This window comes from Pinus tabuliformis, chromosome X, assembly GCF_031772625.1.
Source record: "Pinus tabuliformis cultivar Carrire ecotype Pingquan chromosome X, CPIR1, whole genome shotgun sequence".
Taxonomy (NCBI): domain Eukaryota; kingdom Viridiplantae; phylum Streptophyta; class Pinopsida; order Pinales; family Pinaceae; genus Pinus; species Pinus tabuliformis.
In genome coordinates this window covers 38,772,917-38,795,527 of record NC_142308.1, presented here as the reverse complement: position 1 = coordinate 38,795,527, position 22,611 = coordinate 38,772,917, and the positions used below count along the sequence as shown (strand labels likewise).

Genomic DNA, 22,611 nt, shown 5'->3' with positions numbered 1-22,611 from the left:
GGAATGTCACAAGGGCCATTTGGATCTCTAACATGAGGGACTGTGCTTGAAATACCAATTAATATAAAACTAAATAAATGAAAACTGAAACATGAATGAAGTGAAAATGACTTTCTGTAAGTCACTTTATGGTTTCAAGAGTAGGGTGTCTTAGGGTTGAAGAGTTTTTATTTTTATGTTGTTTCTTCTTATATTTCCAAAAAATGGGTTGACTGGGTCAAAAGGGGAGAGTCCAGGCATCCCCATCGTTTTGGGTAGTGCATTGAAGTATTCTTTTCAAGAGGAACGTTTCCTTTTTTGAGGGAAGCATTTTGTAATGCATCCTCTTGGAATGTTCCCCTTGGAGAACCCATGTCCCAAGAGCATGGGGATCAAGTACCCTACTCTTGTGAATGCATCCTTATGTAACATAGTAGAGACTCGAGAGTACCATAAACAGGCATGCATGCAATGGAAGTCACATGTAGCCAAGTAGCAACTCTCTGCATAGCACTATGAATGTTACATTGCATGTCACTAAAATTGATATGTAACCATGCAAACAACCCGACACATGGTTAAAAATAGCATCGTTAGACTTGTATGTAACCAAGGAACACAAATATGGCATCAAATTTGACGTGCAAGCAATATGGCCCCCTCCTGCTAAAAATAGTAGTGCAAAATCATAGGCATGTCGCATGAAAGTAGTTAGGAAGATCTACTTGAAACTCAAAGTCTCCTTGCCAACCTGTATGAACTGAAAATCATAACTTAAGTACAAAATATAGCATGCAAAAGGGTACATGCATCTGTCCAAAAATAGCAAGCATGTAGCCAAACTGAAACTCCAAGTGAAGTTGATGATGAACCGATGAACCTGCTCCACAGAAATTATCTTTGAATTGGTCTATCATAAAAACCTCAAAGTACCACTTGCTGCTGCCAACTAATAGATATATGTGCCGATGTTGAAGTTGACACCAAGGTTCCAAAGGGTGCAATCCTGGGTGCTAATAGGATCAACATCTTCAGTTCTGAACTAATTACTTCTACAAGGAAGCTTGTACTTGCTACATGTACTGAGGAGGCAAATGATTCAAATTCCTAGGCTGTAACACAAGTCGCTTATACCACATTTTCTGTATAATTAAGGAATTCTCCCTCCTTGATGTGGCCTCATTTATTAAGATCCAACCTTTCACAAATTATCCAAAACACTACAAGAGTTACATGTGCATTTGAAATAGTATTTTAATGGAAATTCATTCTGACATTCAATGCTTCAATGTCGACTGTTTGCCTTGTCATTTCCTTTGACAACTCTAAATGGAATTTTCTGCTTAATATTATTTAACCCATTGTCCCGTAGAAACACATTGAATACTGGTGAGTTGTAGGCTTTATCTTATGTACTATGTCGACCAATATCACTGATGTGATATCTTTGATTTTTCGATTTTCAGAACTTCTCTCCTTTGGAAGACCTTTCTGCATATGATGGATTAGAGCTGCGGTTGAAAGGAGATGGCCATCGGTATAAACTTATAATTCGCACAAGCACAGACTGGGATGCTGTGGGATATACTACAAGCTTTGACACCATTAAGGAACAATGGCAGACGGTAGGTTGATTTGTAAGAGAATAAATACCTGCCCTTTGGCTGTCATCATGAATTTCAGTAATGATTTAAGGCATACATTGTTGCAAGCTTCATTGCAATACATAATTCTTTGGGTTCTAACTTCTGACTCCTGCATTTGACCTTTTTTGTCAGGTCCGTCTGCCTTTCTCTTCCTTCAAGCCTATTTTTCGAGCACGAACTGTCACAGATGCTGCCCCCTTAGATACAAGCCGAGTGGCATCGCTACAGGTCCCTTTGGATTTCTTCAACTCTTGGCTCAGTGATTATCTTTGGATGGAAAGTTCTTAATTTCAGGGTTTCACGCATTTTATTGTGTCTGCTAATATAAAAATGGTATGAATGCATCTTAAATATCTGTTCATCTATTTGTGCAGCTCATGTATAGCAAATTTGAGTATGACGGAAAACTGAATCCAAGTTTTGAGCCGGGCTCATTTGAACTTCCTGTTTCAAGCATAAAGGCGTATCTTAAAGAACCCATCACACCCCGGTCTGTTTTTGTCTTTCTTTGCCAGACAAGATTGATTTATGTCTAACAATATTCCATGTACTAAATGTGATTTGATAAGAACTAATAGAGAATTTGTATATTAGGATTATGGTCCCAACTGCATTATATTTACCTTTAAATCATATGGCATACAACTGATATTATCATGCTTGCCATTTCAAATTGCAAATGTTTCTGGTTTGTCAGTGTCTTACACCCTAGCTAATAAATGATCGCAGATTTGTGCATGTCGGCTCAGCAGGGGTTACACGACCGGAAAGGCCAGGTCTAGACTTGAGCAAACAACCTCCAGCTGTGCGTTTGAATAAAGAGCTAGGCTACATATTAACATTCAAACTCAAGGTAAAACATGCATATATATGTGACTATGTTCATTTGTACATATCTATGAAGGGAATTTACGAAGTTGACATGCAATTCTTATTTCCTATCATTATTGTTCATTTTCTTCTTTGTTACACCATAATTAATTGACATTGGTTAAATGTCAAGACTTCCCAGTTGATGCAAATGCCATAAATAAACCATTTTTGGAGTGCATAGGCATTATATAGGCATGTCCCAAAAAGATTTTGGAGTTGTTAAATTTATTTGGCTTCTTTTTTCTTCTATATTTTGTGAAAGCACATTGATTCTAGACTGTCCATGAGTAATAGGTTTTTAAGTCTTTCAAACAGAATTTTCCATGGGTATTGTTCCCCACCAAAAGTGGGTGACCCCATAGGAGAATTTTCTCATAGTCTTGTCTTCAGTCCACCACCAGTGTAGCCGATGTATTGTGCCATTTTATCTCCGCTCTTTGAACTATTCATATGTCCCCTCGGCCATTTGGCAAGAGCATATGTTTGAAGGTGGGCAATCCAATCCAGGGTTATGGGGGAGCACCCCCCTCGAAATTGCTCCCGAAGTGCATTTCGAGTGGGAGCGACCCAGGCGTGGGCTACATGTGGGAGCGACCCAGGAGCGCGCTCCCGCAAAAAAAATCACTCCCTAGCTTTCTTCGCATAAAAAAAGTTCGCAAAGATGTTCCAAACGCAATTTTTTTCAAAGAAACAAGAGTTTTTGAGTGGGGCAACCTAATATTCAATCCTATGGCCCTAGTATTGATATGCAATTCATGGTAATGGTAAATTCCTAAAGTAAAGAAACATCCTTTTACTTAAATTTTTAACATTACCATGAAATGGCTCGGGATGTTTGAGAGTGGTTCCAACCTCATTGGATTTCATATGGAGAAAGAGAATTTTAGATCTCATGTTGAAGTTTCTAAGTTTACTTAATTTAGAAACCCTTCTTGCACTTTTTCTGATTTATTCTTGCCTACTTGCTAATTTTCTTTAAGTTATTTACAAATTAAATACTCAAAATAAACACCAGTGCATGCTCAACATATTACAGATCAGCAACAAAAAGAAACAAGAACAAACACACCACATGACACCATTATTTTTGGACCAATGTCCCCAGAAAAAACCCCATGTGGGAAAACCGGTGCAGCTATTTGAGAGTTTTCTTATTAAGCAATATCAAAGTACAATCTGGGTGTAGTAACTGGCCTACCCAACAGAAAATTTCCTTAGTAGCTATACCTCACAGTTTGAGAGAAATTTCTCGGCTGAAACCCCAGAAAATCCTTTCGGCAGCTCTTCAGCACAAAACTGCTCCTACAACCCCAACGTCTACCCAATCTGGACTGCTTCAGCCCCTCTCTGTCTCACGATGGCTCTGCATCAGCCTTTCTTGGCCTGCGTCAGCCCCAGGAGACCCTACGTCAGCTGCGCTGGCCCCTCTCGTGCTCTACGCAACACTTGTCTGCCTCTGTGTGGCCCTGCGTGAGCCCTTGCTAGCTCTGTGTCACCCTCCTTGGCTGTTGCGCTACTCTCCCGGCATAATATCTGCCTTCTCTGTTCCTCTGTACTCAATGCCCCTCAGCTGCTCTTGAGATCGTTGATTCTACCTCTCTTAGCAAACCCCGCTCTAGAGAATAGAATAACTAATCCTCTGGTGTGATCTCCAAGTGACCCTCAAGCCTCGTCTTATACTTTTCTTGTTGACATCTCAACGGCCGAGATTAAGTCCCTAATCAACAATTAAGATTAGATATAGCTTGATCCATGTCTTTGGGACCATTCTAACATAGATTTATATTAATACACATTAATATTTTATTTTCCCTAAGTTTAGATTTAGGGACTCCATTAAAAATATTAATTATTTTAATATCTCATGATCTGTTTAGAATCTACCAAAACCCTTTCTGGGTATTGGAGATCTCATGTGCCTCAACCTCTCCACCAAATTTCGTGGCTAGAGCACATCCGATGCTACCCCAAAACAACACTCCCTCTTAGCAAGGACTGTGCTTTAGCAATACTCCTCACTGAGTATTACTCTGATCATCCGACATCAGTATTTGTGCTGATGCTAGGCCTTCCTGTTGAACATCCTCTGCACTGCTGCCCATGATTCTGCCACTGCCACTGTTGCATCTGAACGACAACTCCCTCTGCATCCGTGCTGTTGTTGGTCCTTTCTCCCAGCACTGCATCCACACTGCACCTCCTCTCATCATGTTGCATCGTGCTGCCCACTGCAACTCAATTACTGAGAAGTAAGTAACTGATCTCCCAACTGACCTCCCTATTGGGCTAGAGACACCCTCTGATGATGAAGCTCCCTTTGTCGCTGACAAGTGCTCCCTCTCTGACCTATGCACTGCTGCAATAACTCCCTGCATCTCGCACCGTTGCACACCTCTCTGTGCCTTCCTGCACTGCTGCAACACTCCTGTGCCTCTCGCACTGCTACAGCTTGCTAGCTTTGCATTGTCTCGGGACTCCTACACTGTAGCTCTCTCTATCGCTCCATCCACATCTGTCTCTACCCACTCAGCCAGTCCTGCTACTCCTCGTCGGGGCTCCCGTAGCAAGGTCTAATCCAAAAGGCTGGGTACCTCAAGGATCCTGCCCCTCATCGCCTGTAGTCTGCTTGACTACAGCTCGATGTCTCCCCACTCCCACTCAAGTGGTGCGTGTGCAGTCATGGCACAATCATCGTCTGTCAAAACTTCCTTCTTTGCCCGTGCTGGCGCTGCCTTAGTCTCGGAAGAATCTCCTTTATTCTTCTTCCTTGGGCACTGGGTCGCATAATGACCCATCTCCCCACAGTGGAAGCACTTGATCTTAGAGAGATCTTTCTTCTTCCGCTTCTCCTACTTTCCCTCAGATGCTAGGGCCACATCCTCCTCTTCCTGCTTGACCTTAATCCCTTTGCTGCTGCTACTTGTCTTCAGCTGTCGTCTAATCTCTTCCTGGCGAAGAGCTGCCCACATCTCGTCCCAAGGTGGGAGAGTCCCTCTGCCCAGGATACTCTGGAAAAACCTAAGTTGCACGAAACGGGGAAACGGAAACGAGTTTCCGAAACGGGAAGCGAAACGAAACGCGACCTCCCCAAATTTTGGAAACGGGGAAACGCGAATATATATAATATTAATATATATATATATATATATATATATATTAAAAATATTTAAAAATTATTATTATATATATGTGCAATCATAAAGCATGAATGATACATTTACATTATATGATTATAATTTATTACATTTAAACATTAAGATTAAATTTACATCACATTTACTCATGAGTCATGAATGATCACCTAATGAAAATAAAAATATAGGAAAATCCAAAATCAACCTTTATTTATATTAGTATATGAGGCTGCAAGTACAATAAAGACTATAAGGCTGCAAGAACTATAGAGACAAGTCACAAAAGAGTAATCCTCATCATAACAATCCTCATAAAAAATAGAAGCAGCACAATGCTCAACAGTGGATGGTAGTGCTGAAGAAGATGATGCACCAATTCCACTTCCAGATTCGGCCTCAATATTCAGGGCAGCAAGAGAGAGATCCAAATCAGGATTTTCTGCATCCACATCCCATTCTTTAGAAGGACCACTGTTGTATTCTAGACCCCTACGAGATGCAAGGCGAAGGTTGGAGTGCACATAAACAAGATCCTCTACTTTCTGTGAGCCCAACCTATTGCGCTTCACAGAATGAATAAAACCATAAGTGCTCCAATTCCTTTCTGCTGATGAAGAGCTTGCCACTTGTGAAAGAATACGAATGGCAAGGTTTTGCAAATGTACACCATTTGCTCCATGACAAATCCACCACCTAACTGGATTCATGGTGCTTCTCTCCTCCAAAGCTGATATATCTGCATAATCATCTATTCCTGCAGCAAAACTGGCAAATTCCTCCTTTACCTCCCTATGTAGATGAGAAGGAAACATTCTCATAAGGGCTTTTTTCACCCCAGTAGCCACCTCTCTATCCTTATGGGGTGCCTTCCTCTTCCCATTGCTTTTAGCAATAAGCTCCTCATCATAAAATTTGGGGTTCAAAGCATGTGCTAAAGTGTGCAATGGTGTATTGAAATTGTTCCACCTATCAACAATGATTTTCTTGATCAAACCAGCAAAATGATCATCAACAAACAAAAGTTGTGGAGACTCCTGCGAAATGATTTCCATAGTTTTCTCAACCGTGGAATCCATGCCATCATATACCTCTCCCAAGAAAGGTTGGTCAGTGTCAGCACTCCGGAGAAGCTCAAATGCAGGGGTTGTGAACTTTAGCAAGAAATCTACCTTGCTCCACCAATCCTCATCAAGGCACAATCTACGCACCATAGATCCCCGCTCTGAATTTGCTTGTCTCCACTCAATCCAAAGTTGACTCACCACCATAGAAACTAATGCATGCTTAACCTCAACAAGGCGGCACAACATCACGAAGTTTGAGGCATATCTTGTCTCAGCAACTTTTAACAACTCCAATTTGGAGTACTCTCGAAATATGGCCTGAGACTGGTGGTGGTTGGTGATGAATTTGATAATCTCCCTTGCTTCCCCTATGAGTTCCTTTTTCCAGGAAACTTTGTTGTCGATCTCCTCTAAGATCAGATTCAGATTATGGACAATGCATGGTGTCCAAAAGATGTGGTCATACCTCCCCTCAATAATTAAACCTGCAGCTTTGCAAACCGGTGCATTATCCGTGATAACTTGCACCACCTTGTTAGGCCCTATTTGTTCAATAGCTTTTATAATAACATCAGCAATGTACTGTGCATCTTTCACCTCTCCTGAGCAGTCTTCTGCCTTGATAAACATTGCTCCTTTGGGGGAAGTGGCAATGATATTTATCAATGGTCTGCGCCTCATATCTGTCCAAACATCTGAGACTATGGTAACCCCAGAGCTACTCCAGGAAGAACGAATTGGAGCTAAAATGTCCTCCACAAGGTCCTTCTCATTTTTGAGAAGCTGGGTTCTGACTTTCTCATAGTTGGGCCCCTTGTACCCTTGAGGAGCTTTGTTAACTGCCCTTATCATATCTTGCCAGTAAGGAGAGCGAACAACATTGAATGGGATACCACATGCATAAATGCACCTAGCCACTCTGGAATCAGTTTCTTCTCTTGCTTGCACATTTACCAATCTAGCAATTCTGCTATCCTGAACTGAAGGGGATGCCCCTGGGCTTCTGGTATTTTTGGGTGTTGGTTGTTCATGTTGTTGAGTGTGACCAGCTCTCCTCTTTCTTGCTTCAACTACAATCCTTGGCTCAATGTTAGATGGAGCTTGAGTAAGCTCATCATGCCTTCTCTTAGTACCATCTGCCTCATCTTGCTCTCTTTGATATGCCCTCCTTGCCAACAGATCTGATGTTTTTGTGCAACCTGAAATCCCTTGTCCTCCTCCATGCAATAGATGCGCCTTCACTCTTGGGTAGGAGCCCTTGTACGTATTATTGCAAAGATTGCATCGCCATTCCCATGAGCCACCACCTCCACATCTTTGAAGCTTCGTCACATGCCTCCAAAGAGGATAATATTCAGCCCTTGGGTTGGCCCTAGGGCTTGCACTTGCAGCTGCACTTTGGCTGGAAGCCATTGCTGCAAAAATAAATTAAAAAAACAAATCTGTAAATAATAAAATTTAAAAACGTTTTTCATATTTTTGGTTGTATAAACCCTAGAAAAATTGAAGAAATAGTAAGAAAAAACTAAGAAATGAATGTGGCTTACCCAAATTAATTTTCTGTGGCTGAAACTACCCTAAAATGCCAGAAAAGAGGAGAAATATGGTTGTAGCTGAGCCAAATCTGCTGCAAAAATAAATTTAAAAAACAAATCTATAAATAAAAAACGTTTTTCATATTTTTGGCTGCCTAAACCCTAGAAAAATTGAAGAAATAGTAAGAAAAAACTAAAAAAATGAATGTGGCTTACCCAAATTAATTTTTTGTGGCTGAGACTACCCCGAAATGCCAGAAAAGAGAAGAGAAATATGGTTGTAGTTGAGCCAAATCTGCTGCTACTGAAATCTCTTTCTCTTGCTGTTGAAATCTCTTTCTCCTGCTGCTGAAATCTACTTTGATCACTGCTCAAAACACCCTAGCTGAAACAACTGCCAGTCTCCAAGAGAAACGACTTGCTGAATAGTGTGATGAGAGAATGAGGCAAACTGCTCTTTTATAACTTTAGAATAGGTTTCTAGAATTTTCCAGAAACCTAAAAAAAATTAAAAAACCAATTAAAAAAAAAAATTAAAAAACAACACATTAAATTAGGGAAACGTGGCTCGTACGGCCTGGAAACGCGTTTCCGGCCGTACTGCCACGTTTCCGTTTCGGGAAACGTGCCAGTACAGCCGGAAACGCGTTTCCAGGCCGTTCGGTACGCGTTTCCTGGTTTCGTTTCCATAACGACCCCTACCCCCACGTTTCCTGCAACTTAGGGAAAAACACTTCCCACTCTTCTGAGGCAGCATTCAAGGTTGTCTTCACCATAATCTCTTGATCTGGAGTCGCTCCCATAGCAGTCAACTGGTCTCAGATCTCATTCAGTTCTCTGAGGAAGGTGTCAATCGATTGACCCTTCTTCATCTGATACGACCTCATCTAGTTCTCAAGCAACATTCTTCTCTGCACAGAAGTATGCTAGTATAGGTTCTTGAGAGCCTCCCACATCTCAACTGTCGTTTCCTTCTTGGCTATATGTGGTGCCACATGATCCCTGACCCCATCAAGGATAATGCACTTGGCCCTCGCCATCGCCTCCTCGTACTTGTCGTTATCATTGGGGTCTACTGGGATAGCTATAACCTTCAAGGCGAAGTTCTTGACACGATTCCTGTCAAGCATTGATAAGATTCTGGCCTTCCAGACTGCGAAGTTCGATGCTTCGTCCATTCTATCCTGGTCTCTTAGCCCATGTAGTGCCATGACACTCCTCTACTTCCCTCATGGAAGTTCTCTGTTCGAATCCTCTAAGTCTTTGCATCCCGTCTGGAAGTTATCTTCTGGACTTCCTCTGAGTCCTGATTTTCCCTCCTGGAAATCCTTCTATCGCTTGTCGAGAGCCCCCTACTCTAATCGTCTTGTGCAACTGCACTATTGATCCGGATTCCTCGGCTAGAAACCCTCGGTAACAACTCCTTTGGCCCTGCTCTGTCAGGAACTGTTCTGGCTATAGTACCTCACCAACTCCAATCTGCAATATTTTTGCAGCCTTCTATACCCCAACAATTACCTCTCCATGAACTACGTTAGTCCCTTTGCCTCACGCTGCCTCTGCATCACCCTGGATGGGTTTGCATGAGCCATGGGATGCCCTGTGTCAGCCCTCTGGCCCTCTGCGTCAGCAATGCTGGTCTCTCTGAGGCTCTGCGCAGTTCCCGACTTCTTCTACGTGGCCTTGGCTGGCTCTGCGTCACACTTCTTGGCTTCTGCGTTGCTAGAAACAACTTCTGTCACCTCGGGACAGATGTTTTCTGCTGCTATTTCTCCGCTCGGCTGATGTCTTTAAGTCCTCCTGTAATTTGCAATCACGCTTTGATACCATGTTGAAGTTTCTAAGTTTACTTAATTTAGAAACCCTTCATGCACTTTTTTTGACTTATTCCTACCTACTTGTTAATTTTTCTTTAACAAGTTATTTACAAAGTAAATACTGAAAATAAACACCAGTGCATGCTCAACATATTACAGATCAACAACTAAAAGAAACAAGAACAAACACACCACATGACACCATTACTTTTGGACCAATCTCCCCGGAAAAACCCAATGTGGGAAAATCGGTGCAGCTATTTGAGGGTTTTCTTATTAAGCAATATCAGAGTACAATCTGGGTGTCGTAAATGGCCTACCCAACAGAGAATTTCTTTAGCAACTATACGTCACAGTTTGAGAGAAATCTCCTGGTTGAAACCTCGGAAAATCCTTCCGGCAGCTCTTCAGCACAAAACTGCTCCTACAACCCCAGCGTCTACCCAATTTGGACTGCGTCAGCCCCTCTCTGTCTCATGCTAGCCCTGCGTCAGCCTTTCTTCGCCCGTGTCAGCCCCAGGAGGCCCTGCGTCAACTCTGGGAGCCTCTACGTCAGCTACGCTGGCCCCTCTGGTGCTCTGTGCAGCACTTGGCTGCCTCTGCGTGGCCCTGCGTGAGCCCTTGCTGGCTTTGTGTCACCCTCCTTGGCTACTGCGCTGCTCTCCCGACACAATATTTGCCTTCTCTGTTCCTCTGTACTCAATGCCCCTCAGCTGCTCTCCTGATCACTGATTCTATCTCTCTTAGCAAACCCCACTCTAGAGAATAGAATAACTGATCCTCTAGTGTGATCTCCAAGTGACCCTCAAGCCTCTTCTTATACTTCCCCTGAGTTTAGACTTAGGAACTCCATTAAAAATATTAATTATTTTAATATCTCTTGATCTGTTTGGAATCTACCCAAACCCTTTCTGGGTATTGGAGATCTCATGTGCCCCAATCTCTCCACCAAAATTCGTGGCTAGAGCACATCTGATGCTATCCTAAATCAACATCTCACTCAAAATCCAATAGACTTATCAGTTTTTCAGGATTGGGGGGATTGCAATGTTTCCATTGGATTTTGTCATGTACTAGGGTATGGCACTCGTATTTATTCAAGAGCACCATTTGTTGTCAAACTCCTCTGTCATGACCCTACTAAAAATGTACCCCTCACTCAAACAAAATCTTGACTAGGGCTTTCTCCTCCAAAACTTTTGGCCTCTCATCCTAGACGGCTTTGCTAGGGCTCCATGTGAATTCCATTAGAGGAGGAATTTTCTGATTTCGTCTCGACAAGGAATTGTGTTGATGTCTCCTCTAGGGATCCCCAATGTTTTAAGGAATTCCCACGATTGGATTGTGAGAAAATGCAAGCCTTAGCTTTGACTTTGAATGCTTATTTCTAGCATCATAGGGTAAGAGGTCTTCTTGAGGATCATTTGCATATAAAAATCTGAGAAATCAATCATTCTTGACCCTTTCCTATCCTAAGCTTGACCTATTGATCAAATTGGAGAACTTCGTCCGATGATTACTCAAAAACCCTAGGTCTCGCTTGGATTTCTTTCTAGGTCTCTCTAGTGGAGCGAAAACCCTATTTGAAGAACAATCATCTTGCAAAGCCCCTATAGAGGTCTTGCCTCACCTTGGAAAACTTGATCCTAGACATACCCATTATTATTGAATATTCCCAGCCTTAGGTCTAGGTCTTCCTCTTAGGCATTTCTTAGAGAGCCTTCGTAGCTTCTTTTGAAGCATTGAACCCTAATTGAGTCTCTCCTTTAATGGGCATTGGAAATCACTTCACACCTTGTTATTGATCCAATCATCTCAAGTGATTTCCTCTATACCGGTACTCCTTCCATCGATGAAAGTCCGTAAAGGGAAAGGGACACTGACAGAGTTGATAGTGGGTCTTTGTCCCATTGTTTTCATTTGGTCTAGTGGTTGTCCCTTAGGTAACCCTCCTAGGACCCCCGCTAGATTGTGTGGCAATAGGTCTGCCACGGATTCTGCCTGCCTTAGATTTGGTTTGCCTCAGATTCAGCCTGCCTCAGAGTTTGGTCTGCCACAGATTCAACATGTCTCAGATTTAGTCTGTCTTAGATTTAGCCTACCTCAGAGTTCGATCTGCTATAGATTCAGTTTGCCTCAGATTCAATCTACCTCAGATGTCTAGGTCAGAAATAAGCTCGCATAAACAGAAGAAGAGTGATCTGAAATTGTGCGTTGAGGAGGGCGAATGGCATATTTATAGTTATTGATGAGGCATAAAAGGTGTGTCCCTTGATGGAGCTGACATGATCTTATGGAGGGTCTACTTGCCTTTTTGGAGGCAAAAATAATTTGAATTTAAAAATTCATTTTCTCTCTCTTGGAGTTGACTTGAAAATTATTTCATAATTATATTTTTCCTTTATTTGGAGGGCTAAAAACAATTATGAAGACCGACCATAGCTACAAAATTCAACACTCCCTCTTAGCTAGGGAGGTATTCATAATGACTATACAGATGTTCTCTTGTTGACAAATTTCTCTAAGAAAAGGTTATAACTTATAACAATTCATCATTAGCATCACTGTCATTTAATTCCTTGGTCAACAACACTGACACATGGTAAATCAACAACATCAACTAGTTACCATAATTTTGTTCGGTACCTCTGACCTATGGTGCATCATCACCATAATCTTTGTCAATACTCTTGACATTGTTGAAAAATGTAGCTAGTGTCAATCTTCATAACTAAATTTGAGTCATGATGTAATGTATTTGTCAAAAGAAATAGAAGAAATTTTTTATTATAAAAGAAAATGACTTATTAAACCATGGCTTTCATGCTTGGGTCAATGGTTTTTAGGTCATATCCTCCATTGTAGTCTTCTAGGGTTTATGTCAAGAATCCTAGTCCTTGCCATCATGTAAAAGGCTCTTCTTAGGCTTCATCTATCAGGAAAGAAATTTATTTTTATGTAAAATAGGTCATTTAGGCCTCCGCCACCAAGTTGGCCTCAACCTGGACAAGTCGTCCTAATTAGAGAGGCAGAAACCACTATAAAAGGGCAGCAACTCGACTCATTTGAAACACATCCACAACAAGTTCGATTTGCAGTTGTTGGAGGCAGAAAAAGGGTGCAAAATCCAAGGAAGAGGAAGAAAACCCTAGAGAAGGAGAAGGAAGTCTTTGTCAAGCAATAGAAGTTGAAATTTCTCCCTTCTACCACACGTGTGAAGTTGCTGGGTTGCTGGAAGGGCCGAAATTGCAGTACTGTAGCTGGGTTGAAATTCTAGAGTAGCTGGGCCGAAATTTTGAAGTAGATGGGCCAAAATTTAGATTTGTTGCTAGGTTGTAGCTGCTGGATTAGAAGAGACTACTGAAGTTTGTTGAATCATATTGAAAGGCTGACTTGGTGGAGGAGGAAAGTCTTTTGGTCTGGTCTAAGGTCTTGGTCTATCTCAATTTGATTAGTGGAAGAGTTTGATTGGGTTTTTCCCTAGAGAGGGGTTTTAGCCCTAGATGAGTGCCTACATCTAGTGTCGTTGATCTTCATGTTTTGATTTGATGATTGCTTGATGAAAAGAATATAAAGAAAACTAATAAGAATACAAGAACATCACAAGTAATATCAACATAAGAGAATCTCTTGGCCTTTCTGATTTTCTAACAAACACATGGTACAACATTAACATTAACTAGTCACCATAATTCTGGTCCCTCTGACACATGGTATACAAACTAGTCTTGGTTCACCATCATTTTGGTCAATATCTTTAACTCATGGTGAATCTCTAAAGAATTTCGAGCTCGATGCTAAATGTGCTCACTCAACCTATCTGGAGAGTCTGAGCCTGATGTTGAAAGGCACCCACTCAACTAAGTGATTTTGGGCCTCTAGGACCATTCTTCCTAATTCTGGTGAACATACTTGACACAAGAAGAATGACTATCCTTTGTCAGACCATTTTCCCTAATTCTAGTCAACACATTTGACACAGGGAGAATGTTTGGCCCAGATGCTATCACATCAACACTCAGACCATTCTCCCTAATCCTGGTCAACCTGACCTAGGGGGAATGGTTGTCCTTGACGCTGCAATTTTATCATTCTCTCTTGCTTGAGAGAGACATGATCAATTACTCCAAGCTTGTCCTCGAAGTATATAGACTTCATCCTGGGACAAAGGCTTTGTCAACAATATGCTTGACTATAAAATAGTGTTGGAGCCACATTGCTTCCTTTTGTACCATATCTTGGTACTAGATCTCACTTTGCTTTTACCTATCATCATGGTCATCACTTGCACTTGATCAACCAATCATGCAAGTATTTTCTAAAGCCATATTGCTTCTCACCTTGCCAACCAAACTACAATATATTCAGCCTACAATACTGAGTGCGGCAGATGTCTGCTTCTTTCTCATCCAAGGATTCATAACAGAGCCCAAACTAAAGCAATATCCTGATGAACCCTTTCTGTCATTTGCACTCTTTGCTCAATCCAAATATGTATATCTGTTAAATTTGGAAACTAGGGCCAAACTTCACCTTGGACAACTCATATGAGGTAGCTAATGTTTTTATTGGATTCCTCTCTCTGAGTGTAGGATTGATTTAAAGATCCCATTTTGACATGTACAAATGGAATTATGAATTTATTTTGATTATGGACAGATTGTCAAGGTCGGCCAACAAACTAATGTAGGCTCAGAAGCCCAACAATCACATCTATTCATCCTCAACATTTGCATATAAATACAAGGTGCCTCCTCATCATTTAGACACTTCACTCACTCACATTCTTCTCTCTCCTTCATTGATTGGGTATGAATTTCAGAGGCAACTCTCCACACGTGCGAAGAAGAGAAGGGTTTTTTGTTCCAGCAGTTGACCAACGTTGATCGAAATTGCAGAAGGTTGTTTTGACTTGCGTTGACCAGCATTGACCTATTTTGACTGTGGTTTTGGGTGGAGGATCTTTGTTTGGGTAGGTCGCATTTCTGGGCACAAAAACCAAGGTTGTTTGACCACTATTTGACGAGCATTGACTGCAAAAGGGTTTGCTACAGCGTTGACTTTCGTTGACCAGGTTTGACATAACAATGGTATGTTCTATGCTTAAGAGCAATTTTACTTCAATTTTCTTATTAGCCTAATATCAATATCTAGTTTAGCAATCACATCAACATAATAGTAAAATGTAGATAGAACATAAACAATAACGGTAAAGACTAGCCAAGACAAGAGGACACAAGATATGGCACCAACGAGGGACAAACCCCAATGTGGGGAAACCCTTAATCAATTCTTCTTATAATTCTTCAAAAGTTCAGCACAGAGAGAGTGCAATATACAATCTTTCACTTGCCCAATCAAAGTGAAATCTGACCAATCAAACAACAGTAACAGAAATCCCTAATTAGAAAGTCAAAGCTAGTCAACATGCCAGATTTTGACCTCTAAAATAGCTCGGTCAAACTCGGTCAACTCGGCCTCCAACAACTAGTCAAATCAATCCAAAAAACAGTCTGAAAAAGTCTAGTCAAATCTAGTCAACGAAAGTCAATGCTGCAGCAAACCCTTCTGCAATCAACACTGGTCAAATAGTGGTCAAATAGCCTCAGTTTCTGTGCCCAGAAATGCAGCCTACCGAAACAAAGATCCTCCACCCAAAACTGCAGTCAAAACAGGTCAATGCTGGTCAACTGCTGGAATAGAAAACCCTTATCTTCTTCACATGTGTGGAGAGTTGCCTTTGAAATTCGTACCCAATCAATGAAGGAGAGAGAAGAATGTGAGCGAGTGAAGTGTCTAAATGAGGAGGAGGCACCTTGTATTTATATGCAAACGTTGAGGATGAATAAACGTGATTGTTGGGCTTCTGAGCCTACATTAGTTTGTTGGCGGACCTTGACAATTTGTCCATAATAAAAATAAATTCATAATTCCATTTGTACAGGTCAGAATGGGATGATCTTTAGATCAATCCTACATCTCTCAGAGAGAGGAATCCAATAAAATTATTAGTTGCCTCATATGAGCTGTCCAAGGTGAACTTTGGCCCTAGTTGCCAAATTTAACACTCCCTCTCAACTGGGGAGAACTTTACCTGCCAAACTGTCTATCAATCTGTACCATCCCTATCTCTGCTCTGCTCTGCTGAAATATGAAGAAAGAAGAAATGATCGAGAATATATCATACCATTCTCCACTAACCCGAAGTCAGTCTCCAATAATAGAGAGTGTGTCATACCACTCTTAACTGACCTGAAGTCAGTTTCCATTGATCCTAGATCAATATCAACATCCTAGCATAGGGAGTACGGTAGTACACAATGCGTCCTTTGGTGGTACTATGGTCCCTATCCTCATTTCCTTACTCATTGGCCAGATGAGAGGTACTTCCCATGAGTCCCGAACTGCATGGGTAGGATGTGCCGATAGGAGAAGGTGAACCACTCATCCTGTTCATATGCCGTAGGACTCAGGAGAAGGTAAACCACTCAACCTATGCATATGTCACCATGGGGTATCACAGGGGAAGGTGAACCACTCACCTTGTATATCGTGTACCATTAGGGGAAGGTGAACCACTCACCCTATGGTCGCTCATCGCTCTAAGAAGTACCCCAAGCCCCCAGAGATCCCAAAGCTCAACATCCATCTCATATGGGACCGTCATAAGAGGGTCTCTCCACGACTCCAAGTTGCTCAGGGAAGGTTAAGAATTTGACCTTCCCCAGGGGATTCGTAAGAATATCAGCGACTTGATCATCAGTCCCAATGTGTTGGAGCTTTATTGCTCCCCATTGTACCATATCCCGGATAAAGTGGTAATTGATGTCAATATGCTTGGATCGGTCATGAAACACGGGATTCTTAGAAAGACGAATCCCACTTTGGTTGTCATATAAGATCACGGTGGTATCCAACACATGTCCAAACAACTCACTAAAGAGCTTCCTCAACCAAACAGCTTCACAGGAGGCCATACTAGCAGCAATGTATTCAACCTCAGTGGTGCTCAAGGCAACCGATTTCTGCTTCCTGCTCATCCATGATATAGAGAAGCAACATTTATGTGTGCTTTTACAATCCACCACATTTCCATTCCAGTCTGTATCAAAGTAACCGTAATATCCCTTATCAGGAATATTCCTCAAACACAAGCACACTCCAACCAGAGATGGACTGGGAAGGCATTTACCAGATATGTCACCTCTGAAAAGAGGACGAGATCTGAAGGGTACTTGGCCCTTTCTAGACTCTATCTAAGAGTATAGGAGAAACACACAAGTGGTATAATAGCCAAGAATGCTCAAACAGATACAAATAATAATGGTGCAACATATAACAATACAACCATAAGCAGATACTCAAGAAATGCAGAGAGAAATGCTAAGCCATTTTATTATACTGAGTAATAGAATGAGTACAGGAGGTGATCAGAAAGATGTCACCTCGACTTGTCCAAGGCAAGTGAAGAAATACACTCAGAATAGCAAAGGAATGGCCCCTCTCTGAACTGCGTCCAAGCTGCTGGAGAACTGTCGTGCTGCTGCTACTACTAGAAATCAAATGAGGATTTGGGGCTGCTCCCCTCCTTATAAAAGGATGAAACTCTGGAATCAGACTCTACTCAAGAAACCAAGAAAATCCCAGAAAGCTCTCCTGGAATGGCCGACCCCCGAAAATCACCCCCTTGGGGTTCTGCACAGTCCCTCAATGCTCTGCGTTGCTACTGAATGATACCCTCCAGAAATCTGCCTGAAACGTTTGCCAAAACTCTCCAATATGCAAGGGCTGATCCTTGCTCTATCTCTCAGCACAAATCCTACTGCAAACCCCCAACGCAAACTCCTGCTAGAAAGAACTGCGTCATCCCTCTCGGTGTTGCGCAGTCCTCCAAAACGCTGATGAAGCTGCTGCTGAAATGCTGATGAAACTACTGTTGAAATGCCAATGGAAATACCTTGCCCGAGCAGGCACTCGAAGTCCCCCAGGGCTAAGGGTGAGATCTCCGAACGGAGACACTCAATGCAGTAAACAGTGTTGTAGACTAGCTAAACAGCCATTGTGCTCTAAGTCGAAATGACTATCACAAATGCTCATAACTCAGTGATCAAAATGAGGGGGCTTCTCTCTCTTTTATAACCTTTGCCTCTCTCAATCCCAAGGCTCACCTCTTCCAACGTAATTCCCCTCTTGCCACGTGTTTCTTTCCTCCTGCGCAGTCCCTCCAAGTGTCTGCGTGGGCTCCATCTCTGCATCCCCCATTTGTCCCCCTTGGCTCCCCTTTAAGTCATAACATTGTGTTACTAGGAAGTGACTTTTTATTCTAAAAGTGAATTATGTCCTCCTTCCTTACCTTTTTATTTATAAATAACTATAGAAGGCAAAAATTGAGCAAAATCGAATATTCCAATTAGCCATGGCTAATTAGGAATATTACAGTCTCTCTCAGCAAAATGTTGTTTATCCTCAAGCAACTGAAGTGATGGATGCTACAAGATTTTCTCACTCTCCCAAGTGGCATCCTCATTCGGCAAATTCTTCCACCTCACCAAGAATTCCCGGACCGTCCTGTTCCACCGCTGCCTCTCCCTAGTATCAATGATAGCCTCTGGCTGCAACACCAAATGCCCCTCATCATCCATGGGTGGTAGCTCATCTGTCACTGTCACCTGCTACCCTAATGCCTTCTTCAGGCATGATACATGAAAAACGTTATGAATCTTGCTGCCTTGGGGCAGCTCCAACTCATATGCAACCTGTCCAATCCTACGTATCACCCTGTATAGCCCATAAAAGTGGGGCTTGACCTTCTCAGCCCCCTTCAGCTTCTGTGACGATTGTTAGTATGGCTGTAATCATAGGTAGACCATGTCCCCTACCTCAAACTGTCTCTCCACCTGACCTTTGTCGGCATATAACTTCTGCTGGTTCTGCGTTGTAGCCATGTTATCCTTGAGAACTCGGAGGATATCCTGACTCTCTTGGATCCAAATCTTGGCTCTAAGAGCCTTGTTATCACCAAACATCACGTCAGCAAAAGATAAAGGATGATATCCATATAAGGCATAGAATGGTGACATACCAATGGACATGTGATGTGAAGTGTTGTAGCAGTACTCCCCCAGATGCAGCCACTTCAGCCATGCTCGCTGCTGCACACTGACATAGTTATGCAAGTAGCCCTCTAGCCACTTGTTAACTATCTCTATCTGCCCATCTATCTGTGGGTGATAACTGGTATTCAATGTCAACTTTGTCCCCACCAACCAAAAAAGCTCCTGCCAAAACCCGCCCATGAAACGGTTGTCCCTATCACTGACGATGGTCTTAGGAAGACCATGTAACCTGAGGATCTCTCTGAAGAACAGCTTGGCCACCTGTGCTACTGTATAGTGTGCGGATATGGCAAAAAAAATGTACGCACTTCGTCAGTTGATCAATGATGACAAAGATACAATCCTTGCCCTGTACCATGGGCAACCCTGTGATGAAGTCCATCGAAATACTCTCCCACTTCCCCTCCGGAATGGGAAGAGGCTGCAATAATCCCGCGGGATGGCTCATCTCTCCCTTGTTCCTCTGGCAAACATCGCACTCTCGGATATGTTGGAGTACGTTCTCCTTGAGGCCCTTCCATGAGAACCTCTCTCTGATGGCCCTATGGGTTTTGGTAAACCCTTGATGGCCTACCAATGGTGAGTCATGTGATGCCCGTAGTATCTTCTTCTTGAGCTGAGACCCCTCAGTCAAGAAGATCTGGTCCCTGTAATAGATGATCTCATCGACCACCCTATACCTGTCATTTGCCACCTGCCCATCTAGAACCTCACATGCAAACCTGTCCTTGGAGTACTCTACTAAGAGTTGAGCCCTCCAGTCTGTATCCAAGCTCATAAGAGACAATGTGGCTGGTCTACGTGAAAGGGCATCTGCTACCACGTTGTTCTTACCCTTGACATACTCAATGTCAAAGTCATATGCTTGGATCTTACTGATCCACTTTTGCTGCCTGTCTTGTAGCTGCTTCTGCTCCAAAAAGAATCTGAGGCTGTTGTGATCAGTCCTCACCTTGAACCTGCTACTTACCAAATACTGTCGGAACTTGGCCAATGCATGCATGATGGCTAGCATCTCCTTGTCGTATATAGGATACAACCTCTCGTGCGGAAGGAGCTTCCGGCTCTCATAGGCTATATGGTGACCTCCCTGCATCAATACTGCGCCGATCCCCTCTCCCGACACGTCACACTCCAAAACGAATGGCTGTGTGAAATCTGGCATTGCAAGCACTGGGCAGCTGCTCATAACCTCCTTGAGCCTGTCAAAGGCTCGCTGCGCTGTATCCGACCAATTGAAAGCCCCCTTCCTCGTCAAATCTATCAGGGGTGCAGCTAGCTGGGAGAAACCCTTGACGAACTTCAGGTAGTAAGTACAAATGCCAATGAATCCCTAGAGTTCTGTCACGTTTCCCGGCTCTGGCCATTCTCTGATGGCCCTGATCTTCTCCTCATGGACTCTCACTCCGTCCACCCTTATGATGTGTCCCAGATACAACATCTCCGTCAACCCAAACTGACACTTGGAGAGTTTGGCATAGAACTGCTGCCACTGTAAGATACGCAATACTGTCTCAACGTGCTAGAGATGCTCCTCCCAAGTCCTGCTGTAAATGAGAATATCATCAAAGAATACCAACACAAACTTCCTCAGGTGACTGCGGAAGATGTGATTCATGCAGGACTGAAATGTAGCAGCGGCGTTGGTTAGCCCAAAGGGCATTACCAAAAACTCAAAGTGCCCATAGTGACACCTGAAGGCGATCTTGGGAATGTCCTACTCCCTCATGCGAATCTGATGGTACCCAGATCTCAAATCAATCTTTGAGAAGAACCGTGCTCCTCTCAACTCGTTCATCAACTCATCGATCCTGGGTATGGGGTACCTGTTCTTCAGGGTCTTCTTGTTCAGGGCCCTGTAGTCAATGCACATCCTCAATGTACCGTCCTTCTTCTTCACCAACACCACGGAAGAAGCAAAAGGACTTGTGCTCGGTCAAATGTGCCCAAGAGCCAGCAACTCTTGGATAGCCCGCTCAATCTCATCCCGATAGGCCTTGGGGTGCCTATAGGGGGTGGTAATCACTACCTGTATACCCTGCTCAAGCTCGATGGTGTGAACCCTCGATCCGGTGGCTGTCCTAGTGGAATATCCCCAAACACTATGGCATACCGATCAAGGATGGAATGTATCTCTGGATGTACCGCCTGCCCTGTAGTCCCTACCTCTGATGCACACAGCTCCACTACCCACTCTATGTCTCCCTTTCGGAAGACTGCCTCCATTTGATGAGCCAAAACAGTCTGAGGCAGATATCTGTGTTGCCCCCGTATCTTCTCATGCCTCCCCGTCTTCTCATCATCCCACTTCATCTCTAGGGTCTTCCAATCCGTCGTGACCTTCCCTAGAGTGATAAGCCACTGAACACCCAGTATCATGTTGGTGTCTGGAATATCGACCACGAAAAAGTGGTCAGTCAATGTGTAGGTGCCCATCGTCACTGAAAGCTCTGGGACATAACGAGCACACGTCATGGTCTGATCTCCTGGGACCAAGACTGAAAACCCATCAAAGCTCTCTGTCTGTATACCTCTCCGCTCAACCATCTGTGCATCGATGAAGTTGTGGGTTGCCCCACTGTCAACCAAAACTGATACTCGCTGGCCACGTACTGTCCCTCGTACGCGTAGTGTCAGATACTTGGGAACTCCTCGCAATGCTGCAAGGGCCCCTCCGGTGGGTGCAAAAGATGCACCACCTGTTGCTGGCGGTGGAGGTGGCAAAGGTCCCTGTACGGCATGGCTATCTCCTGCCTCCACATCATCCTCATCATCCTCTTCTCCACTGCTCTCAAAGAAGACCTCAATAAAGTGTGCTTTACCAGCAGCACATCTATGTCCTGGTGCCCATGGCTCCTGACAGGTGAAGCACAACCGCTTCTTCTTCAGCTCCCTCCTGGCATCGTCGTCAAGCTATACTCATCCTGGATTCCCCTTTGGAGGTGGAATCCTCACATCCTTCCCCTTAGACTGAAAAGTCTGTCTCTGGGGGTAAGGTGTCCGGGTCCTGGGTAAAACATCCTGTAAGTCCCGGGTCCTGCTGATAGCGTCCTGGAGTGTGGCTGGTCTAGTGGATCGGACTAAACCCCAAAGTGGCTCTGCTAGCCCCTCAACATACATATAGACCCTCCATGTTGTGGATAGGTCTGGCACCATCACGAAGACCCTCAAGAAATCTGCAATGTAGGTCTTTGGGCTCCCTGTCTGTTTGAGCCTCGTTAGCTCAACAAAATGTTGCTCTGGATCCCTCCGATCAAATCGCTCCATCAATCTCCTGGTAAACTCGGCATATGTCATCACTGTGGAGTGCCTTAGTGTAACCATCCCATGAAACCACCAATCTTGGGCCTCACCATCCAAGTGCAACGCTGCCACCTTGATGGCCTCTGTCTCCGACATCTGGTTAAGCTGGAAATAAATGTCCAGCTTCTCCACCCAAGACTTCGC

General features: G+C 43.3%; 1 protein-coding gene across 2 annotated transcripts in view; it reads left to right on the top strand.

Moving 5' to 3' along the window:
• The window catches only part of LOC149138231 (NAD(P)-binding Rossmann-fold superfamily protein), a 443,478-nt gene that overhangs the window by 313,474 nt on the left and 107,393 nt on the right, over positions 1 to 22,611 (top strand). For both annotated transcript variants that reach the window (XM_089446844.1, XM_089446845.1), the window contains exons 10-13: positions 1,446 to 1,604; positions 1,758 to 1,853; positions 2,000 to 2,115; positions 2,355 to 2,478. In XM_089446844.1, the coding sequence (XP_089302970.1) occupies positions 1,446 to 1,604; positions 1,758 to 1,853; positions 2,000 to 2,115; positions 2,355 to 2,478 (495 nt within the window). The remainder of the gene's footprint in view (positions 1 to 1,445; positions 1,605 to 1,757; positions 1,854 to 1,999; positions 2,116 to 2,354; positions 2,479 to 22,611) is intronic.